Below are 25141 nucleotides of genomic sequence, written 5' to 3'. Positions count from 1 at the left end.
ACTAAGTAAACCTATTCTTTCACTGGCAGAATTAATGAAATGAAATTATTTTTTTTCAGTAGTTTTTGCTAGGCAATAGGCATTGCTTGTAAACTATAGTTACAAGGTGTACTGTATTTCTGAGATATTTTGTAATTATGGTAGTGCTTTATCTGAATTTAGATGCTAATAAATTAGAGAGTCATTCTCAGTAAGGACTGGAAAAAATTTACTGGTGGTGTTGTTTGGCACTTAAGTATTTTTGTGTTTTCTTGCAAGACTCAATTCTAGCAATGTATCTGAAAACTGGTAGTCACATACCCTGTTAGTCATTGCTGATAAAGGATAAAAGGGTGAGAAAATTAATGAGATGCATCCCATACCTTGGATATACTACAATCTATTAGAAGAGATAAGTGCAAAGGAGGTAATACAGCATGGTATGGTACATAAAATCCTAGATGCACATTAGGAAGTCTGAGGAGAAATGTTTCGGGGAAATCTGAGAAAGCTTTGAAAAGATGATATTTGAGCCAGTTTTTGAAAGATGAGCAACAATTTGTCAGGGAAAAAAAGAGAAAGACATTTCAGGCAAAGACTGTAGCATGTGCCAAGACAGGAGAGATGTCCAAAACTTGTGTAATTGGAGACTATGTGATTCCGTGGGGAGGAGGCATGAGTTGTGGAGTGATGGCCAATGACAGAGGATAGTAGTGGGATATGTGAGGGACAGGTTATTCAGGGTTTTTTTTTTTTTTTTAAACTCTGTAATAAGAAAGGGAAATGGATTTTCTGAATAATGGGATGCCATCAGGTTTAGAAGATTTCAGATGTGTATTTCAGTATGCCAGCTGGACGGAATATTGGAGAGACTCTGGAGAGAAGAGGAGAGGAGAAATACTGCAGATGGAAGGACACATAGGAAGGAGACAGTTACAACAAAGTTTGGTTGCATCAAATCATAAATGTCTTTCTCTGTGAAAGAATAAAACATTTTAGGTGTTATCATAAGAGAATGATGTGCATCTTTTATTCTTTTTTCAGTAAAAATAGTGTTCTAGGGAATATAAGACTTAAGCCCAACTTCCTTAAGTTTTGTGGCAAATGTTAATGACAGAAGGAGTAAGTACACTTGTAGTTCGAGACAATTTTACAAATAACTAATGATTTCTTTGTTTTAATTTCTTCTGTTACATATCAGGTGTTGTCTTTTAGAAATCTGTAACATCATAGGAGAGAAATAATAGCTGTCCTTTCAATTATTTAAAACATTCTTCAACTTTGTCATATAAAATCTTTGAGGATAAGAAGACTTCTTCATTAGTGGGGCTAAAGTCAAGATCAGATGTTGCATTTCTATTTTAAGTTATCTGAGTAATGTTTTAAATGGTGTATTGACAATGCACATTTTTTTAAATTAAGTATTATTCATATAAAGGAAATTACTCATTTTGAATGGCAATTTGATTTTGAACATAGAATTTTAGAATTAAAGTACTACTAGAGACAGCATACCTAATCCAGCATCCCCATTCAAATAAAGGGGGAATCTGAGGGGCCAGAATTTGGTTTGCCTGGATTACACTGCTAGTTTTATACCAGAACTGAAACTAGAAGCCAAGTGTCAGAACTCTTGGTCCAGTTCTTCTTACATTTTTCATTTCCACAAAAATGGTCAGTAAGAACTTTCTTTATGATTACTACTGAGTAGTTTGAAATGCACAAGAATGATTTTCAAGTTATTGTATTCTAGTTATTTGAAGATTAGTAAAACACGTAAATTTATATAGACATTATCTTTCAGCTACATTATTTGAGATGCAGAATTCTCATTTTTCTCTCCACACAAATGGTTTTTCTTTACTAAAGGATCACTTATTGGTAATTTAGTATCACTTATTGTTGATTTAGTATCACTTGTTGGTGAATTTAAGTTTCTTTAATTTCATGGTATTGTTATTTCTATGTCCAACTTGATTAATTCTGTTTTTTACAAAATTCTATCATGAAGTTTAATAATAGAAGGATTTTTCTTGTGAAAGTAGTTATTTCAAAAATCTGTCAAATTGTATTAGCAACCCTGTATTCTGAACAACCCTGTATTCTGAATGTTCTGAACATTCCGAATATCCTTTAGCTAGGTATATTTTTTAAAGTATTTTTTTTTTTTTTGCAGCTGAGACTCTTCTGAACATAAGATCATTTAGATATAATGCATATCAATTAATAGATTGCTTGGCTAATGATTATATAATAGGATGCATAAAAAGGTTAAGGACTTTGCAGAGTAATACTTGACTTCTCTGTGGTGTTGGCAAGATCTGAAAATTTACCTGAACAGCAAGAAGGCAACAAATTACAATTAAGTCACCTCATACCGTTTATGTTGGGGAAATTATGAAATGCGTATTTAGATCCAATTCATCAAAAATATAAGCATTATAACTGGAGTTTTCTACTGAGAAGAAACATTTGGTTTTGACCTGACATAAATCCAAGGGACCCTGAAAAAAATGTTAATATAAATTTTCAATCACTGCATCATTAATATTTTATGTGTAAATAGGAGTTCATAAAATGGATTTAAGTAACAAACTATGTAATATAACATTTATTGAGTGCCAAGAAATTTGGAGATTACAATAATTACATTGAGAGGAGTTGAGGTCAAAATGTTTACAGCCAAGGGAGTTAATTGAAATGGATAACCATTATAGATGGCTACTATTATTGTTGTTGAACTTGAAAGTTGGAATATGTGAGCTTCATCTTTTGCACACAGAAAAGTTCACAAAAACTGCTTTTAATAGACTTTATTCTATAGTACTGCTTGGTGGATCATGCAGTAGGTTGTTATAAAATTCATGGGAACTTTTATGTATACAAATGTCAGATCAAGTACAGGTTTCATTAATTATATATGTTTTAAACTTCCAACAATAAAAAAAAACCCAGAAGCCAGGAAATTAAATACAATAAAAAATGAAATATTTATTCGTTTGGCTCAATAATGACATAGCTCACCATTCGTTTTAGTAATAGCAATTCCCTGCATGCAGTTCATCAATACACTACAAGTAAATAGTTGTGTAAAAGGAATTAACATTAATCTTTTGGTTTGTGCAAAAAACAAAAATTTATATCATGTTAGGTAATTGCACAGCTTAGCCACTATGTTCATGGCTAAAAGGGTCAGAGCCCAAGTTATATCTCTGATAGCTTTAGTGCAATAGGAATTAAAAAAATAAGACTAGTCTGCATAAGCAAATACTACAAAAGTTGAGTAAAAAAAAACCTTCCATGGATAAAGGGTTATATTGAGGCAACCATAGTTGGTAGAAAATGATCTAGGTTTCAATTTTTGACCAATGTTCTCCTACTGGAATGGTAGAAAATATATTATAACAAAGAAATCCACAAAACACATTGTTTAACTTTTATTTTAAGAAATTATCCATTGAAAATTCTTATGGATTTAAAAGTTTGGCGTTGTGATTAAAAATAAAAAGAAAAAGCATAAAGTAAAATAAATTGGCATGTCATCAACCTGAAAATAATTTTCTTATGTACAAAATGCAACAAATAAAATTGATTATATTTTTACATTATTTATATTTAAACAAGTTTTAGACATATTTTAGCAAAATATGAAGTATAGGTTTTGACAGTAGGCAGTATGCAGTGTGTTTCCTTGAAATCTAGAGAGACACCATATGACACAAGTTGAATTAAAAATGCAAAAGGAAAGGTGCTTTTAAATAACTGCAAGCTATTCTGCTTGATGTACTAGACATAGAGCTGGTTAAATCACTCTACTACCAACATGTGACGACTTCTAACCAAGACTTGTGAAGAATGGATTGAGTAAAATAGAGCAGCATAGGTAATTAACATGCATTAGTGGTAGTCTTCAAACTATTTATGTTTAATGAATGGTGCAGGATACAACCCCGTTGGAAGCTCGTAAAAGACACATACACTGTGGTACATACTTGATTTAATAGAAGTTGTTTATCAGGAGATATATATATATATATACACACATAAATATATATATATATATATTCCCAAACATGCCCCACAGGATAAAATAACTATTTACATAAAAGAGGGTGTGTTTAGTTGACATAAAATGTCAGCTTTGCTGAGAGCAGAAGATGGCAAAGCAACACTGAATCAGAAGGTGGAACAACTATTCTAAAGCGATACTTTAGATATACTTTTCTAGAACAGATTTATTAGATTACTTATTTTGGAAAGCATTTAACCAAAATTAAATATAGTGCTCTGGAACTTAGAATAAAATTTGCACTTGCTGAAACAGAATACTTTGCATAAAAATAATCCTTTAAAAATTAGAGGAGACTTTACAGGCACGTAACTGTTTAGATATAAACAAACATAGACTAAAACACTTTCAAAATTAAAGCCGTCTAGAAAACGGAAGTACCTGAAATTGTTATTAGATTTTTTCTTTCTGGTTTTGAGCAAGAACTTCATCTCTTGGACAAAACCCTTTGTCTGATTATTCGAGAAACTTGTGGAGTAGGAACACAGGGCTCTTATATACTTTTTTCTCAACTTAAATTTCATTTGCAAAAATAGTGACATAGTATTATGAATAAACTATGAAGTAGTGACTAGGGAAATCCACTAGAACAAATTTTGTAAAAATATTGCAGATATGGAAGTTAAAAATAGAGTGGATGCAAGTACTGTACTAAAAGTGTTTGGTGTAGTTACAATGATCACTTTGCACAACTATCCCTACAGTCTAGGTAGCCATTGAGTTTCTCCTCAGCAGTGTCAGCTGGTAATGAAAACAGCAACCTCTTGTCAGTGTTGATACCCTGACTCACAGAGTTATAGTGATGGAGAGGTCACTGTCTTGTTATAGGCACTGACCATGAGTATTTGTTAAAACAGTTTGGCATAGACCTCCTCTGGGAGTCCAGTTGACACATAAACTTTACCTTCTTAGGCTGTAAACAATTGATCACAAAGATAATTCTTTGTCTCTTTTTACTTTTGATTTTCCCTCACCTCTTTCCCTTTGCTTTCTTTTTCTGGTCTGTCTTTTCCAAACTTTTCTTTGTCTGGCTTTGTTACACTATCATAGGAAGGAGGAGAGGTGGTAGAGGAACTTCCATCTGTTTTTTCTGGGGTGGAGTTCCCATTTAATTTGTCAATAATCATATCGTCTTTTATAGGTAAATCAATCCTCCCTTTGATTGCCTCTTTGTTATACTCACTTAATACCGTCTTTAACCTTTGCCTTAAAAGATAACATCTGAAATTACGCTGAATGATAGCAGCAGATACCTCCTCTTGTTTGCGTTTCAGAGTGGTTGTAATGGGCTCATAGGAGACTTTGGAGGGGTTCGATGCCATGAACCGATCTTCCATTTGTATTCGAAGGGCATCCATCTCTCCACTTTCACCCAAAACACGCTTTGTAAAGGCAAATAAAATGTCGAGGCAGTGGATCCTGTCCCCATTGACCATGGGCAGATCCATGGCAATGAGCTGGACTTTGTTTGGTTTTGCTATGAGAAGAGGAGGATCCAGGGCAGCTGCAAAATCAGAGAGCTTAGAGAACTCTATGAACTGGGTGGCATCAGGATCAAACTTCTCCCAAACCTCATAGAACATCTCAAAGTCGTCCTCACTCAGGGGCTCTGCACTTTCTTCAGTAGCAACACTGAAGTTCTCCAGGATGACAGCAATGTACATGTTCACCACGACCAGAAATGATATGATGATGTAACTGACAAAAAAGAAAATCCCCACAGATGGGTTCCCACAATCTCCCTTAACTGAGCTGCCAGGGTGAATTGTGTCAGGGTCACAGTCAGGCGGTGCACTGTTGAGAATAGGTGCTAGCAATCCATCCCAGCCACCAGAGGTGGTAATCTGGAACAGGCAGATCATGCTGTTGCCAAAAGTTTCAAAATTGAACATGTCATCAATTCCAGCTTCCTTTTTAACATAGGCGAAGTTGGACATCCCAAAGATGGCGTAGATGAACATGACTAGGAAGAGCAGGAGGCCGATGTTAAACAACGCAGGAAGGGACATCATCAAAGCAAAGAGCAGCGTGCGAATCCCCTTGGCCCCTTTGATCAGACGCAGGATTCGGCCAATCCTGGCAAGACGGATCACTCGGAACAGGGTAGGGGACACAAAATATTTCTCTATCAGCTCAGCCAGAAACATACCTATGGAACAATACAGAAAACAGCTAAACAGTGAGTATCTTATGCTTATATGAATGCTTTTTCTTTGCAAGGTTAATGAAAACAACAAATTTGTTATGTGTATAAACCTTTACTGTTTGGATCCACTTCCTAATATTACCAGTGAAAGATTATAGAGTTTTATTTAATAATTCTATAATGTCATAAACCAATATGGACTCTTGCAAAATCCCATAAGTTAAATAATCTCACATAGTGGTATGGCATTTTAAGATTATATACACCCAATTACTATGAATAGTTATCCTCGCATATGAAATGTGCCAACAGCAAACAAAGACTATTTCTGAAATCTTCAAATATATTGTTTTCTTTTTTTGAATAGTTAAATTCTTCAGTTAGTGGAAAATGAACAAGAGTGTTGAACTTTAGAGTTATACACATTATGATTCTCAGATCTAATTTCCATGTTACAGAGGTGATAGGCTTTGGGGACTTTTCCAACAACTGCACTTCTCTGTAAATAAACCATTCTTACCTACAATGGAGAGAATCACCACCACAAAATCAAAGATGTTCCAGCCTATGGTGAAGTAGTAGTATCTGAGGGAGATAAGTTTCAGCACAAATTCTCCAGTGAACAGGATAATGAACACAAGGTTGATCCGGGACAAGACTAGAGTCATATATTTGCTCTGGTCATCAGTTTCTACCATCATGGTGACCATATTGAGGCAGATAAGGATCATGATGCTGATATCAAAAACTTGTCTGGTTACAAAATCAAAGACCATTCCTTGGTATTTGTTCTAGAAGGAGAGGAAGGAGAAGGTTAATATGCATATTTCATAAATATTGATCCATAAAATTGCAGATGAAGTCCTTTACGTATGGCCCATGGGATGTGCACCCTTCTCACATTACCGCAAACAAATTTGTTAAAAAAAGAGCAATAAATGAAGAATGTCATATGACAAAAACAAAATATAATTGTTTTATTTAGGTCCCATGGGAAGACAAAGCTGAATAAAACATAAATTGGTGGCAACTGGTTGATAATGTGCATGGGCTTTGCTTGATTTTAATAACTGATAATTTTTACAAAAAATAATGACAACTAATAATGAAGATTTACAAAGTAGGTTAATATAGACAGACTTTTAGATGGATGAATATGCCAATTCATTTATCAATGCTTTAGGGATTTTGAATTATAGCTTATTTCTGTCTGTCCGTCCCTCAAAATATGTCAGTTGTTTTCTATTTAATTCTGCCTCTTCTAACTATAATATTTAAATGACATTCAGTAAAGTAGGTATATGCCCTTTTTTGTGCCCTCCCTTACATCATCCCTCTGCCCTGCTTCCCCTCCCCCCCCACCCCCCTCCTGCACCTACTCCAACTACTCTTAAAAATAATGCAAAGTGGAGTCATTTATAGGATTCATGAGACCTTGTCAAGTCCCAGTTCTGGCGATTACAGGCTTTGTGACTTTACGTACAGTATATACCTTCTTTGGGTCTCAGTTCCTTATTCCTTACCCATCTAAGAGGATAGGTGATTTAGAATACAGCTCTGTGAACATAGTCCACCATCTTTATGACTTTCCACTATAATGAAGCTCTACAGAGTATGCATTCTGAATAAATCTTTTGTGTGTGGGTGTATTTGCTGAAACAAACTATTTTGATGATACCCTTTTCCTTTCTAAAAACGGTAAAAATATTTTCTAGTCATAACAATGGAGAGAACAAATAGCATAGAGGGAGCCCATGGGTGTAGAATGGGAAGTCTGGAAAACTCCATCTACTTAAAAGGATAAGAGGGTGCCATGTAACAAGATCAGAGGAGCTGGAACCAGGTGTGTTGTTGGCAGCAGTAGGTGGCAGCAGGAGCATGAACCTTGCTTTGGAAGCAGTTATTGGGAACCCTGACTTGGAGGTTTTCAACTGACAAACTAAAGAACATTGCCTCATTTTTAAGAACTTAGTAATTCTTACAGTGTAGTAGTTGCAAATTGTGTTACACAGTATGTACTTCACAATTAGGTCATATTATATATTGATGATATCACCTAATATGTTCTGATCCAGAGCACTGCCCAATTTCATCATATGGAAATAGGGCTTTGGAATGTTAAAGAAGATGAGTAATTCTTACTGCAGGCCGAGGTATGGGTTTCTGAGGTTTCTTGGACCCAAGTTTCTTCATTGCATTGTAATATTTTTTTTGTTCCTCTGTCATAAATATGTCTTGACCTCCAAAGTAAAGACATAGTATAAAACTGGTTACAATCCAACCTGTATTACAACAGTACTTTTACAAAAGTATTTCTGAGTCTCTCCTTTAATGCTTTTTTTTCAGTTTTTAAATGGATATTATCCTGCTTCATATAGATTTATCCTGCTTTTCCCTTTTATGTGAAATTCTGAGTACCTTAACATTATGTAAAACCCATAATCACATAAAACTCTGAGTACCTTAACATTATGTAAAACCCATAATCACATAAAACTCTGATAATCACATAAAACTCTGATTAGAATCAGGATTCTAATTTGATTATATTACATTTAGAAGGAGGCTCAGGAGTCTCAAATATATTTTCATGAAAGAAAAAAAATCTTAGTCATTTCAGTGTTGACAATTTTACTTCTTTATTCAACACTTTTTGAGCACTTCCTGTGTCTTAGACAGTGCACCCAGTATCAGAACTACATAGATCTATAAGACACAGTGTCTATATGCAAACAAACAAAAACAACCCAGTACTGCAGAGATAACAATAATCTGTTTCTGAATCTGTTCCGAGATTCAGAAACAGGCTTTATATAGGGGAGTACTCTTAAGCTAGACCTTAAAGGATGATTAAGGGTTTGCTAGGCAAAGCACTTTAGGAAGAGAAAATATCCTATGTAAAGTCATGGAGGGAGAAGAGCATGCCTTGTTCAGAAAAGGGCAGAAAATCCATGTAGCTGTGTATGTAGCAAGTGATAGTGTTAATGGTGGGTACCTGAGGAGTAGGGAAGTGCATATAGAAAGTGTGGTGTGGAAGAAGATGAAGCAGGAAGACTGGGTGGAGATAATTCCTGAAAGGCTTTGTAAGCAAGGGTAAAGCATTGAGGCCCACTGGATGTTTTGAAGCAGTGGTCATATTTTTGAGTCAGAAAGACACTACAGCAGATCTGCAGAGGATGAATCTGGAGAGGAGCCACCAGTTAGAGGCTGGGCTCCTCTGCAGCTGAACTGACCACATAGTGAATGGAAGACAATTTAAAATAGATCTAACTCCGTCATGATTATGAGTGTCCTGGTTATTTGGATGTAAAACAGACAGAACCTCAGAATGGAGAAAGGTGAGAGCTGAGGAATACTTATCTTCTTTTTCTGTTGGTTGAAGTTATCTATGATGACACCAATGAATAGATTCAGAGTGAAGAATGACCCAAAGATGATAAAGATGACAAAGTATAAGTACATATACAGATTTTCTTCATATACAGGCTGAAGTTTAACCTAAATAATATTGAAAATATTAAATAATATTTAAAAACACAATAAATACTTGAGGTAAATTAAAAATTTGGTGAGTGTTGTTGCTTATTATAGAGTTATTTTTGCCTTGACTTGAGATACTGTTCTGCAAAAGCAATTCTTTTCTCAAGTTAGTATGACCTAATATAATGAAAATTTGTAATTTTACGATTGTTCTTAAATCTGTTTTCCCATTGTGGCTTACCTGTACCTATTCTTTAGAGTAAGTAGCAGTGGTATAAACAAGGCAAACATTTTGAACCTGTTATTAGTCTTACTATAATTTTTTTTGCAATATTTTCTCCTTGGGTTTGTAAATGCTAGCTCTTGGAGATAAGGCTTTAATAACAGAACATCAAATTCTAAGAGGAAAATTCAGCATAAACAGATATGTTCTGAGGAACTATTTTTATTCCTATTTTCTAAATTGAGTTTCCCTGAAACTTGCTTGCTTTTATCATGATATTTTTGGAAGCTGCTTCACAGACTCTGGTTTATCATACTCTCCAGGGGTAGGGAGAGACAAATTACTTGCCCACTGAGCAGCTTTCCCAATCTTAAGAGTCTCATTTACTGGACCAATCTGATTCTTCTAATCCATGCAGTTAGATATCCTTTCATATTAGATCTATAATAGACATATGTTAACCAAAATATCATTTATATTGAAGTGAATTGGCTTAAAAAGAGAATTTCTATATGCAGTTATAAATGTTCTGATTGCTTCTAATATCAAATTCTGGGCCTTTCAGTTAAATTATCACTATGGAAAAATCTAGTAGCTATAAATAGTATCTGAGTGAAACTTACATCTCGTGAATCAACAGCTGCATACATAATATCCATCCAGCCTTTAAATGTGGCCTGTAAACAACATATATTTGAATTCTGCATAAAAACCTAATCCAAGAATACGCATTTTACCATATGAAAATATGATAGTGTTATTAAATATAACTTTTTGTACAATATTATGAAATATTCTACAAAGAGATTGAAATGGATTGAATGAAGAAATGAAATTGAAATAGAACACGATTTTATTTCGAAACTGGAACTCTTTTTCTTTGTTTGTCTTGGAAGGTATTTTGTTTTTTTCTACACTAACATGTAACTAGGTGAAACTCTCATCTCAGTCTCGAATCCCTTTCAAAAGGTAAGCTCTATGATTCAAACCTCTTGTGCCTTTAAACACTCAACTGTTTTCATTAAATTCTTGATTAGTTAATATACTGTCAGTTAAGTCAAAATAATTAAATATTACACATTTTGAAATCTACTCCATAAGATTTGCATTTCCACACATAGTAGAACTATACTCCTTAGATCTTGGTACAGTTATCTGTACATTAATCTGTACATTATCTGTATCTGTGTGTTAATTAATTAATACTTAGATTAATACATAGATTAATAATCTATACATTTAATTAATCACTACAATAGATACGTTATTATTTTAATACATATAATTGCTTCTTTGGCATTTATTGCTACAGAAAATTAAAAATGGTAATAGCACAATAACACTCAATAATAGAGTAAGAAAAGACAGGAAGCAGAAATATAAAATCACATTAAAACATATTAACTGAACACTGGGGAAAATACATTTTAAAATCACTGCAAAACATCTTCTTTAGTCAAGTCACGCTAATAGTACAGGTGTTATCATCAACTACTTTCGTGCTATCAGATATTAATCACTCAAAGAACATCAGAGAAATGATTTTACTTGAAACATTTTGAAAACGTATTCAAAACTCATACAGTAGGCACTTACCACTTGAAGCAATGCGAGATAGCCAGCGCCAACATTATCAAAGTTTACTTTCACATTTTTCCACCGAGCTTTCTTGCCAAGAGCCTGACAATCACTCAAATTGTTAACTTCACTAACTTCAAACATGTTACCAGTTGTCGTGTTTACACAGTGGTAGAACTTGCCAGCAAACAAATTCACACCCATGATGCTAAAGATCAGCCAGAAGATGAGACAAACCAACAGCACGTTCATGATAGAGGGAATTGCTCCAACAAGAGCATTCACAACCACCTAGAAGAGGAGATAAGGATAAGGCAGCTTACAAATTGTTAAAATGGAAACCATTTCTTCCATTATTTATTCAATATAAAATGGGTGTGAAACGAGTTAAATAAAAATCTAGGTGGACAAGTTTGTTTCTTCTGATATTTTCTAGGACATATTCGGTAGGGGAAAACAAACAGTGACACACTAAAGAGCTAAAGGATTTAAAGAAAGCAAAATATGCCAAAGTGTGAAAAGAAATAAACAAAAACCTGATATAGTAAGATGGAGTCAGAAAATGTTTGTATGCTGGGGAAAAAAAGAAAAAAAAAAGATGTATTAAATACCAACAAGAAATAATCATCATTCAACAATACATGTTAACTTTCAGGTGTGTTCATGAATGATTGATTGAAAACATGGTTAAACAAACCCATTACAAATAAAGTATTAATAATGCCTTAAATCTGTATCACCAGATCAAGTTAACTTTTGATGAAGTTGAAGAATGGTATAAGGAATTTACAAGGTCCTTTTTCCCCATATTGATAATTCCTAATTTTAAAAAAGTATATTAAATTAGGAAATGAGATGGAATTTATCTCTGGACATAAATTACTGAATGTATTCCCATTATTATTGATCCAAATCTCTTAAATGTTCACTTCAGGGCACATGTTACTTCACCAACCCAGGCCAACCTATTTCATGAAGGAGAAATTCAGTCATCTTTCCTCTAAATTCAGAAGAGATTAATGTGTATTTTCAAATCTCTAGTGATTTGTATCTTTTCTTATCTAATTAATCTAGCTCATACTGGGACTATTTTGTTAGGCACTTATATTAAATGAAACGATTGTTTTATTTTAAAATACTGAAACATTATTTTAGAAATCAACACCAAAGAATTAATATCAAAACCTGAAATCCAAAATTGTAAAAATTTCTTATGCTACTTGAATCTTATTTCATTTAGAAATTGTCATATATATTATACTGAAACCAGGTTGTCTTGGCTCTAAAATGTGTGTAAAATGACCTCCCACAAGTTCTCTTATCATCAAATAAATGCATGCCTTTTACCATATTTTATACCTAGAATGTTAATTCTGCCATATGACAAAATTAAAAATGCCAAACTAGAATAGTTTTCAGATTAGAGTAAACTTGGAAGTTTTCTATTTTGTTCAATTGCTGTCTCCCCTCAAAAATGGATTATTCGGGCTTCCCTTGTGGTGCAGTGATTGAGAGTCCGCCTGCCGATGCAGGGGACACAGGTTCGTGCCCCGGTCCGGGAAGATCCCACATGCCACGGAGCGGCTGGGCCCGTGAGCCATGGCCGCTGAGCCTGTGCGTCCGGAGCCTGTGCTCCACAATGGGAGAGGCCACAACAGTGAGAGGCCCACATACCGCAAAAAAAAAAAAAGAATTATTCATATGAAACCATGCAGCCAGATGAAGGCTTAAATAATGTGAATGATGGTAAAAGATTGATGTGGAAAAAACTTGAAATTACATAATCATTTTTATTAACTTTATCTTGTCTTGTGACTTTATCAAGTAGCAATGAAAGAAACTTATAATGTAAAAGCAAGTATTTCTTTGCTTACAGTGCATCTGGAGAGTGGTTTCATTCTTCCTGGTGAGTGAATCTCAAAGTCAAAACTGAAGTGTTTTTATCACTTAAAAAAACCACCTCCTAACATAAAAGCCCCATGGCATAGAAGAAATTCAGTATCCATGTGCATTTGCAAGCTGGATTAAACAAAGCTGGCCTTTGTGCTAAATAGTATTTTGAGGGGCGTGGCAAGTAGATGTGTATATAAGTGTGTACTTTATGTTTAGATGCATAAAATATACACTAAGGAAGAGAGCTGGAGAGGAAAATACAAGTGCTAATGGAAAAAGTGAACCTCATTCAGAATGCTCATTTAAAAGGGAGATCTATGAAACAAACCCCAGGGGTTGCCTTCAATACTTAGTTAATTATCCTAACCCCTACTTTGGTTGCTTAGGATATATAGATTTTGTCAGAGGCCACAATTTAGTGTTGTTTTCTTGTACAACAACTTTTATTACTGATATTAATTGAAGAAGTAGAGCATACAAAAACCATTCTATCTTTCATTCATTACTGGTAATTTTTTAGAAATCAAACTACCTACTGAGAGGAAGAAAAATCTCCTCCTAGGATGAATGTCAGTAGTAAATAATTATAAAATGCATAAGCAATGAAAAGAAATAAATGGCAACACATAGGTTTTACTTGTTGTGGAAATATCCTTGAACTGTCACCAGAAGACTTGGATTCTAGTTCTAGTTCTGCCACAAACAATTTTTGAGGGCCTATTTTAGTTTCAGGAGGCTAGGCTCAGTGATCCTTAGGATTTCTGCTTTGAAATTTTGTAATTCTATGAAATAAATATCAGAAGAGTATGGCAGCCCTCTGTATCTAAATCATTACCTACACTTAATTTTTCTTAACAACGCGTTTTATTTAATTAATTAATTTTTTGGCCGCGCTGTGTGGCATGTGGGATCCCACGTGACCAGGGATTGAACCTGTGCCCCCTGCGTTGGGACCTGGAGTCTTAACCACTGGACTGCCAGGGAAATCCTTACATTTAATTTTGACATGAATCATCAGAGAACCTGTATTTTTCTTACCCTCATGCCTTCAAACCGGGATAAAGCCCTCAGTGGTCTTAAAGCTCTTAATGTCCGTAGGGATTTGATGGCACCAAGTTCTGAGTAACCGAGAGCATTGGCTACCAAGCTAACCAAAGAAACCTAAAGAAGAAACAAATATCAATCAGTCCACCAAGAATATATCTATTCTTTAGTGCCGACCAAATAAAAATTCAGACATACCTTGGCAGCCTTCATATTCCACATAGTGCGATCATCTTACATTGCCAGCCTCATATCATATTATTGCTTTTCTTATCAGTGAAACTGGAGTCTTTGCCCATTTATATAAACATCTGTAAACCCGTCCAGTTAGATATTTTACCCATGGAGCCCTTTTCAACCTGTGCATACACCACTGATGATTTGGGATTTGATTCAAAAGCCATGTGCTCCACGGATCTGTGCTTAATATCATTGATTAGAAATCATGCTTTGCTTCCAAATTTATGTAATATCTTGGTTATGTGTATTGGAGGCATTGACCATGTAATAGAGTCAATAGGTTAGATATCTTCTCTCCCCTTCCAGGTCGCATTAACTTTTTATGGGCTGAGATGAAGCATTTTTCTTTTAACGTTCCTAATAATGTCTGGTTGAATATGTTTTAGTCAATATATGTTGGATAAATAAAAAAAGAATAAAATATAACCTGGAAAAACATTTTATCAGACCACATAGTTTCATAGTAATGAAAAATATTTTATCTAAACTACTGGACTTACAATTTAAAATATAGTACCTCTCATTCAGAATGATAATACATTTTTCTGATATTTACACAAATGCTAAATTTTACTTAAATATATGAAAGGTTAAAGAAGACATGTCTCTTTTGGGAGGAAGAGACTTTATTTGCTTTTATTTTCTTTCAATATAATAACATTTATTGAAAATTTACTATATGTTAGGTTCTGTTCTGAGTGTCTTACATGTATAAATCTCAAGAAGTAGGTACTATTACTTTTGCCTTTTCACCAGTGAGGAAGTTGAGTTTCCCCCACACTCCCCCTTTCAAAAAAAAAAAAAAGATGTACAGGTAGAAAGAGGTGAAGTTAGAATCCAAGTGATCTGACTTCAAAACCATATCTCAGCCTTTTTCCTCCATTATCAAAAATTCATCCTTAATCTGAACCACGGAACACAGAAAATGACTTGTATGATTATCTTCTCAATTCTTGCAAGGATTTTATATTACTAGTCCTCTTCTTGATGCATCGGAGAGAGGTTAATTTACTACATCCACTGGATGGCTTAAGGGTCATGGTGTAAAGGTGACACCAAAACCAGAACTGAGACTTTACAGGCAAATGGAGCCACTGTCCCCTCATTATTTAATTTAACATACATTTCGCAGAATTGAACAGAAAAATAAATGACTTGAATGTTAAACTTCACTAGTGGCAGTATAATTTATCGAGCTATTCATTTCTGTCTAGTGTTTGCTGCTACAGAAGAGTGGAAAGATGGGGAAAGTTATTATCAGAGAATGCACAGGCTTGTATATTCTGGGTTCGTTTGCCTCCGGAAGCATTCACAGCTTTAAGTTTCTGGAGCTGCTTTCTGAAGACTTCCCTCATCTTCCCAACCAAGTCCTGAGACTTGGGCATTTAAAGGAAAGTGGCTGCAAATTTCTCAAGACCCTGATGTAAGGAAGCTCACGCTTTGAAAGGAAAAGAAAGGTAATGGTCAGAACCAGGAGGTTCTGGAAGAATAGCAAGTTTTGGGTTCAAATCTGAGAGGTACCACTTGCACACTGGGGCGGCTCTGTGTGTTGCTAGAGAAGCTGCATTTTAGTGAACTGCCCTCTTTTAATGGACTTCATGTCATTTTGTGTAGGACAAAAACTCATTGAGTTAAGTATTGTGAAAAACTTAATATGCTTTAAAGGCAATTTTGAAATAAATAATTTTAAAGATTTTCAACATACTTAAAATTGGAAGATGATGCCTTATGTTGGTAGGGTGCTTTAAAACTTACAGTGATCTTTTTCACTCATTATCTGTGTCTGAGAGTAGTCAAATGACTAGTCCAAGAAAAGGTAGCAAGGGGCAAGCACATAACTGGAATTTCTGTTTTCAAGTCCAGTGTGTTTCCCATCTCAGCAACTTTGTCCTTGACCTTTCAATACACAATGTTTTAATCTTAGTCTCTTATGCTAAACACAAAAGGCATTCTTCCTAATGTGTGCAAAGTGTAACAGAAACTCTTTGCCAAAAACTGAATTTTTAGTACAAATTTACATGATTCTAGATACCTTACTACCCAGAAAATATATGAAACCACAGGGGGTGGTTTAGTTGTCATCCACACCCTTCCACAGTCCTGTGGCAGTTGAGATTGAGAAGGAAGGGAATAATGCAGGAGGGAGTTGACGGTTCTGAAGAAGACCCTGGAAGTCCTGTGATTGTTTAATGAACTAAGTGATATGAATTTATTTCCCTTAAAATGGCTAAAGATAATTTTTTAAATTCAGTATAAGCAGTTAAAAGATTAAAACCATATGATCACCTCCATACATCGAGATGATACATTTCATTGCAAAGCCTTGCTTAATTTTTGATGGAGAAATTTAGAAGCATTCTCATTAAAACCAGAAATAAAAAAATATGTCCACTATCAACATTATTATTTAACACTTTCTGGAAAAAGAAATAAGAGCTATAACAATTAGAAAAGTGGAAGAAGCCATTATTTACATATATGTTATTTTTGACCTCAAAAAATCAGGGGAATAAAGTGAAAAACTATTGTAAACAATAATATAATTATTTTCGGTTGTAATATATTTTTTTCATATTAATTTTTTAAAGTTTATGTGTGTCTTTTGAAACTACACAAACTTTAAAATATTAACAAGGAAAAATAAAAGTATAAGAATAATCTAAAATATTGTTCTAAGAAGAAGAGCAATCAGAAAGGACAAATTCCACCTGATATTAAAGCTAATTATAGATCTACAATAATTAAAGCTGTCATATTAGTAGACAAAGAAGTGAATTAAACAAACCCAAATTAGACGCAAGGCATACTGGCATACCAAGATTTAGCACATAGAAAAGGGTAGCATTTTAAATGAGAGGTGAAAGAAACAACTAAAATGAGAAGCCATTTTGAGGAAGATAGAATTGGAGTCTCACCTCACACCTTACACCAAAATAAGTTCCAGACTGATCAAAAGTTCAAACATAAAAATGGATGAAGAAACAAAACTCAAACAGTAAAGGGAAAAAGGAATGACAAAAAAGCATGAGGGAAAAAGCATGACAAAATGTTTTAATAATCTTTAAAGCAAATGGTCTTCTAAGCATGAGAAAAACCAAAAAGGGAGAAAAAGGCTGATAAATTTGACTAAACCAATATGAAAACATTTTCACATGACAAAAAAAAAAGCTCAAGAGACAAAAGCCCAAATCAGCAAAATAGTCATACCACATGTGACAAAATAGTAAATTTCCTTAATGTAAAAGGAGGTCCTACAAATCAGTAACAAAAAGGTCATTAACCAAATAGTATGACATACAAATTCCCTCTAAACTTTCATTTTAATATATTTGTTTGAACAACATATTTATTTATACTCCTTATTGAAATTTAACTCGAAGGAAAGCAAAAGAATACAAAGAGAATGCAAGAGACAAGAAGGAAGAGAGTTCTAAAAAAATTCTGGAGTTTGAAAAAATAAAGCACACCGGAATGATTACTTTCTCAGCAGAGCAAAAGCAGCAGCAGAAACCCAAGTTCCTGAAGAAGTAAGTCAAATTGTTCCAATGGACTCTGAAAATTTCTGGACATGGAGGCCCTGTGTTCTTCTAAAACAGGCGGTAATGGATGGCATTGAAAACAGAATCGATTCAAAGTCTCTGTATAGGGAAGCTGGACATTCTTGAGTCCCTTCACCCACCCTTCTCCAGCCCTGCCAGAGAGCAGAATGGAGTAATACTCCTTCACGACTTACAAAGTAAAATCTGTGTTTGTTACAGAAGTCAGAACGTAGCAACAATAATCCACATTGTGGTTGGGTTTCCTTGTGAGACCACAAAAGCCTCTTTAATACATCATGCAATGGAGGGTTTTCCATTAATAGTACCATAGGGTTTAAATAGCATGTAGACTAACTCAGTATTTCCTAGAGAAGGGCACCTGGAGTTTCAGATTGCTAAGTGCATACCTCCTTCCTTCTACTCCAGAACAGTCGGCTAAGCAGCTTCTAAAATGGGGCTCAGGTGATGGTGAGGGAACAGGTACAAATCTTCCATGGAAGTGGTGGCAGAGGGCTCTTAACGAAGATGGGAGGTTGAGGATACTGGAGATGGCAGGGTTTGATCAGCTGGGATGGGTAACGTTTATAGTAGGAATAGAGTGAAGACCATCCAGTGTCTGAGAAGTGAAGAGCAGTTCGTATGCAATGTCAGTCAGGAATGAAAGTCCTTACACTTTTATGTAACGGAAGTCTGTAACTCAAGCCTGCCTCTTTGCTTTTGACATTCTCCTACTTTTATCTTAGGCTTTTATAGTTTATTTATTTGTCTATAACTTTTTACATGATTAGAAAATTCATAATGCTCACCAGACATGTAAAAGTGAGCATCTTGGTAATTATGGTATTTGTGGCAGAGGGAAACTGGAGATAATCTAAGTGCTCATTCCTGGGGAATGGATGAGTAAATTCTGGTGGTGCATCGCTGGGGACTGCACTGTGGCATGTAGACACCATGGGTTCCATAGGAATTTCATTGAAATATTGCAAACACCATTTTTAAAAAAATGAGGACTTTGAATCAGGTGATTTCTAAGTTTACTTCCTTGCCTGGAATTCCATAATTCAGTAATTTGAAGATGATTAAAGCAATATAATGCTATATGTTATTCATGTTGAGAAGATAAATCACAGTATCTTTACTAATGGAGGCATCATCTTTAATCAAGTATTCTACTGGTAAAATACTGGTAAAAGTGCTAGTCTGATTGATAGTGAGCATGATTACTTATGGGGTATATAATTGTGAATCTGTTCTTAGGTTTAATTATTGTTTTTTTCTAGGAAAACAGGAATTGTTTTTGACATTTTACTTAATGAACATATGTTATATAGTCACTTAATAGCTAAGTAATTACTCCGTGTCTCAGTTTCCTCATCTACAAAATTGGAATCATAACAGTGGATACCTCAGTGGTTGTTGTGATGATTAAATTAATTAAAGCAAAGGTTAATCATTATTAATATTATACATGAGAGCCCTTATCTGCCTTCAGTGTCACTGCTTGGAATCTTAGCAGTGATGAGCTGGTACGATATCCCATGGGAAGGCTTTTAGAAAAAGAAAGAGACATGTGGATCTTCCTAAGGGAGATATTTAACGAGGTCATGACTAGAGAGGCAGGGAGAACATTTATAAAGCAGCTCAGTGCTTTGTGACCACCTAGAGGGGTGGGATAGGGAGGGTGGGAGGGAGACGCAAGAGGGAGGAGATATGGGGATATACGTATACGTATAGCTGATTCACTTTGTTATAAAGCAGAAACTAACACACCATTTTAAAGCAATTATACCCCAATAAAGATGTTAAAAGAAATAAAAGCCATTGCTTGGTCTAGTTAGTCATTGTGATGTTGGTGTGTTGTTGAAGAGGAGGGTCCAGACCTCCAATTCATTTTTTAGTTGGTAATTTGAAGTAGAATTTGCTGATTGATTGACTGTGAGGGGTGAAAGAAAGGGAGAGGCTGAAGATGACATTTAGCTTAGCTTCATAAATATACCACTACCAGACTAAACAGGACATTCAGGAAGAAATGCATGACTGGAGGGAAAAAGTAATGAATGTACTCAGTCAGGAGGAGGATCAGTAGAATTATCTAGGAAGCAATTAGAAATGTGAATTGGGGTTTAAGGGAAGACCAGTATTGGCTAAAAGTCATAATCTTTTAAAAACTGGAATATAGAATTTATGCTATTAAATTAACAGGATTATCTCTTTAAACATAGCCAGTGAAAAATTTTTCTTATTAATAAATTGATAATGCTAAAAGAATTAAATTCTTCCTGAAAAGGAACAAAGTGAGTCATTCCTATTAGGAGACATTTGTAGAAAAAGCCAAAGCACATACTAGACTGTTTACATGGAAGTATGTTTGAAGAGAGATCAGAAATTGATATGAAATGACAATAATTTATAGCTATTCAGTTCCTTTACCTCAAAGTTTTTAAGTTAATCAAATATTTCCACAAGAGCTCCAGGTGAAATTCAAGGCAGGTGTGTACATATTAGCAAGGCATCTTATTGTTTTCATTCACCACCACCAAAGGCAGCCACCTTCAGAGTGTAATGTGGGAACTCTTTGACTAGTGCAACATGACATTTTACGTATATCTGTGCTCTGTTGAAAAATATGGGGCAAAGAAAGAGCACAGTGCTAGACAGAGGTACCTCTGACCTAATAGCTGTGTGACATCTCTAAACCTCATTTTATCAGTAGCAAAATAGAGATAAAAATAAGAATTACATCACAGGATTGTTATGAGGATTAATAAATACTGTATAATTAAAAAGAGATACTGATAATGAGGTTGGTAATGTAGGGGTTAGGAAGCACAGTCATTAGAGCCAGACTCCTTGGTTACAAAATCCAGCTTAGCCTCTTCCTTATTTACTGTGTTTACAAGTAACAACTTTTCTTTGTCTTAGTTTCCCCATCTGCAAAATGAGAATAATTATGGTTTCTAACTCATAGAGTTTTGAAGATTAGATGAATTAACATGTAAAGTGATTTTAGCAGCAGTTGTACACAGTAAGCATTAAATCAGGGTTACCAATTTTCTTTATTATTATTAGGTAAGGCTCTGAATTAGTGCTGTTCCCACAGTAAGTGTTCAGGACTAGGCATCTTATTGTGGCTACTAATATTAATAACAATTCTGGCTTCATTATTGAGGATGCTGATATGTCAAAAATAAATGTCAAGAACAGCCAGGATCACCTGATTCTAGAGGTTGATGGCAATTGTAAATACATACTAGAATCAGAAAATGTCCCTATTCTGCTTTTGTTCACTTCAGCAGAGCAGCTGATGAGGATTCTAAGGAGCCCTTGAGCAAGCAGGATGTCTGAGTAGCAGACATCAAGCATCTCATTTCAACCACATCAGCAACCTGTGCTGTCTCTAAAGTGGAAATCACTTGTGGACAATAAATATTTCATGATGGTTGAATCTTTACCAAGAGTGTGTTTTGGAAACATTAGCACCTTAGGATAATTTAGAACCAAATTTGAAGTTGTCATGAGAGATGCTCAACGAATTTTCTTAGGGATGACACTTATGCAAAAATCCATAAGGACCGCAAGAAATGTGATTTTTTTTCAATAAATTATGATCACATGTTTAATTCATTCTATGGATAATAATAGCATCTAAAGTATAGCTTGTATAGTTATAATACAGGATAGTTTGGTTTTCATATGAATATAGTATATTTTGCCTTTGGATAGGAGAAAATAATTATACAGAGTTAGAAAAAGTGGTCCATCTAGTGTGCGATTCTGACAACAAAGGCATGGGTTAAGTTGTCCTACTTGATTCCAACCTGAATTATCATACTTGCTGTCTCTATCTCTTCGCCTCCATTCTTCCTCAATCTTACCAATATTTCTAGTACTTTATCCCCATACTTCCGTGAGACATCTCTTAACTATGACAGCAATGACGTCCATTCTGCCAAATCTAAGTGTCATTTCTCAGTATTCCTGTCACTTGACCTCCTTGCAGCCTTTTGATCACAAAATTGATCACCTCTCCTTTGGAAAAACCCAACTATCCTCCTCTGGGCTTCTGTGATACCATGTATATTTTGTTTTCCTTTTTCTTCTAATTGCTACTTCTCAATCTAATTTACTGGTTCCTTCTCTTTTGCCCAACTTCTAAATGTTGAAGTGTCTCCAGAGTTTGGTCTGGGCTCTTTTGTTTGTCAGCTTGCATTCTCTCCCTAGGTGAGCTAATCCAGGTTCATGATTTCAAATGTCATCTCTTTCCTGATGACTGCCAAATCCATAATCAGGTGTTAGATTCTCTTCAGAACTCGAGACTTGGGTAAAACTCACCGTGTATTCTTGAATGTCTAATTGGCATCTCAAACTTCGTACATCCCTCTTCCACCTACCATCTGCTTGCCCTGTCAAGCCTGTTTTCTGATCTTATCCATTCCAGTTAATGGTTTCATCTTCTACCCATTTGTTCAGATTGAAACAAACTCTGTTTATCGAATTCTCCTTTTTCTTCATGTCATACAGCCAGTTCATCAGTAAGTCTCATTGCCTTAGTCTAAGACATAATCTTCTCTTTCCTAGATTATTAACACAGCTCCCTAATTGGTCTCCCTGCTTTGACTTTTTTGCTGTTCCTTCACCATAGCCAGATGTGATAATTTAAAAACAGTAGAACAGATCCCTGCTCACCCTTTCTCCCTTGAGTTTCCCATTGTAACTGTAATCAATATACATTAAATTACATAATATGTACAATATACATTAAATTACAGTAAAACATGAACTTCTTACCATGGCCTCTAGGTGCCTTTCTGAATTCAGTGTCTCTTGCCCGTGTTTCATCACACACAAACACAACAGTTTTCCTTCTGTCTCTTGAATGTCCCTGGCTTATACTTCGGCGCCTTGAGATTGTTCTTTTCTATTCCCTCAGGTCTTCAAATAACTGTCCCATTGTTATAGACTGAATGTTTATGTCCCCCCAAAAATTCATATGTTGAAACCTAATCCCCAGTGTGAAGGTATTTGGAGGTGGGGTCTTTGGTAGGGTATTAGGTTATGAAGGCAGAGCCCTCATGAATGAGATTGGTGCCCTTATTTATAAAAGAGAGCTTGCTTACCCCTTCCTGTATGTGAAGACACAGCGAGAAGACTGCTGCCTATGAATCAGGAAGCAGGCTCTCACCAGACACTGAATCTGCTGGCACTTTATTCTGGGACTTTGCAGCCTCCAGAACTGTGAGAAATAAATTCTGTTGTTTACAGGTCACTAAGTCTATGGTATTGTGTTACAGCAGCCCACAGGTACTGAGACACTATTTCTCATCATTTACCTTCTCATCATTTACCTCATCAAAGACACCTTCCATAGAGACTCTGGGTAAAACTCTCCTGCTCCCCACTCTGCAGTCATTCTCTATCCTGTTATCCTGTTTTCTTTCACAGTAGTGATCACCATCTGCTTTTATCTTATTTTTGGATTTTATTTGTTTACATCTTTACTGTCTGTTCCAGTCTCTCCTAGAGTGTTAGATCCTGTAGATCTAACAGGGCTTGATTTGTCTTGTTCATATCTTCTTTATCTAAAATAGCATGTGGCCCTTATTAGGTGCTCAAAATATTTATTAGATCAATGAATGAATGTTAATGGAGGTTGGAGAGATAACCCAATACCTTTACTTTTAGGTAGGGAATTGAAGATAGATAAATTTTACATAGATAAATTTCTCCAGGTTTAAAAGTGTATTTCTTCTGGTTTGAAGTTACTTCACTTATACTTCAGTTTTGGGGGTTTTGCTTTGGTTTGTTTTGAGCTTTCTGTGACTGCTTAGTTGGTATAGCAATCTATCTTATGGACTGTGAAACCCTTTTAAGTATGTTTTACTTGTACTTTCAAAAACTGTTTTAACTCTGTTTACTTTAGCTTATTGGACCCAGTGGTCTGAGAACAAGTTGTTGGTTGAGGTTACATGAATTCACATATTTTAGTCCCTGCTTTGGGAAAAGAGGAAGATAGATCCATTTAAGATTACATAACTTGCCCAAAGGTACTCAGTTCCATTTTACTAATTTAAACTTACTAAAAGGGAAGTAATTTGGGGGGCACCATTCTTTGACATTATTCTGTAGCTAACTAAGTGTCTATATTAGCTTTCTAAGGATTCAAACATGATACAAAACCTTGGCAGATTTTTGCATCACATTTATTTCTTCTATATGAGGGAAGTACACGGACTTAAGTACAATGTAGTAAGTGTTTCAGTGAATGTAAAATTTTCAGTTAATGAAAATATTTTAGTAAATTTCAGAATTTTCTGGAGAAGTTCTATCACATTTTTAAGTGATCTTCATATATGACAAAAGTTTTTTGAACCAGAGACTATTATGTGTTTCGTGTCCCATCATTTCAGGGAAAAGCTGGAGATCATAAATGCTGAATTCCAAAGCCAGTATGAAAATATAAATATAACATTTGTACGAATTAGATAAGAAATCTGTAGGGTAAAGGAGCACTGAATTGAGATTTAGGAAATTAGGACACTAATCTCAACTTTGTTACTAAGTAGTTGTGCTATCTAAGGAAAATTCTTCAAACTGAGGCTTTAGTTTACAATAAATTGTTTAGAAGACTGTGTAGAATAGAGCGTAGATATTCTTTAAGGTCCGTTCAATCTGCAGAATATGAAAATATTAAACTTCCCTGTTTGGAAGCTTTTCAGGACAGTATTGAGATTCATCTCTATTACTCATTAAAGACCAGACACGGGAAGTTGGAAGTCATTTCTGATCTATTAATAGTGACTTGGCACCAGATTTCGTCTCAACTCAAAGGGTTGAACACATTTTGGTTATAGAACTTCGAGTATGTATGTATGGGAGAAAGGGGAGTAGAATTTAGATAGGCCCACACTTGTCAAAGACGATAAAAAGAATGAATGCACACATAATGACAA

General features: G+C 35.0%; 1 protein-coding gene across 6 annotated transcripts in view; it reads right to left on the bottom strand.

Annotated features, from left to right (window-relative positions):
- Nucleotides 1–2690: 2690 nt before the first annotated feature.
- Nucleotides 2691–25141, bottom strand: part of SCN3A (sodium voltage-gated channel alpha subunit 3) — a 112855-nt gene continuing 90404 nt past the window's right edge. For 5 of the 6 annotated variants that reach the window (XM_060302340.1, XM_060302343.1, XM_060302344.1 and 2 more), the window contains 7 exons: nucleotides 14407–14529; nucleotides 11494–11766; nucleotides 10521–10574; nucleotides 9555–9692; nucleotides 8337–8441; nucleotides 6715–6985; nucleotides 2691–6197 (listed from right to left, as the gene is read on the bottom strand). In XM_060302340.1, the coding sequence (XP_060158323.1) occupies nucleotides 5002–6197; nucleotides 6715–6985; nucleotides 8337–8441; nucleotides 9555–9692; nucleotides 10521–10574; nucleotides 11494–11766; nucleotides 14407–14529 (2160 nt within the window). In that variant the 3' untranslated portion in view covers nucleotides 2691–5001. The remainder of the gene's footprint in view (nucleotides 6198–6714; nucleotides 6986–8336; nucleotides 8442–9554; nucleotides 9693–10520; nucleotides 10575–11493; nucleotides 11767–14406; nucleotides 14530–25141) is intronic. The other variant, XM_030852565.2, reaches the window with a different exon arrangement.

Source organism: Globicephala melas, chromosome 7 (assembly GCF_963455315.2).
Source record: "Globicephala melas chromosome 7, mGloMel1.2, whole genome shotgun sequence".
In the NCBI taxonomy this organism is placed as follows: Eukaryota; Metazoa; Chordata; class Mammalia; order Artiodactyla; family Delphinidae; genus Globicephala; species Globicephala melas.
The sequence above is the reverse complement of the archived record's forward strand: the minus strand, read 5'-3'. Positions and strand labels throughout refer to the sequence as shown.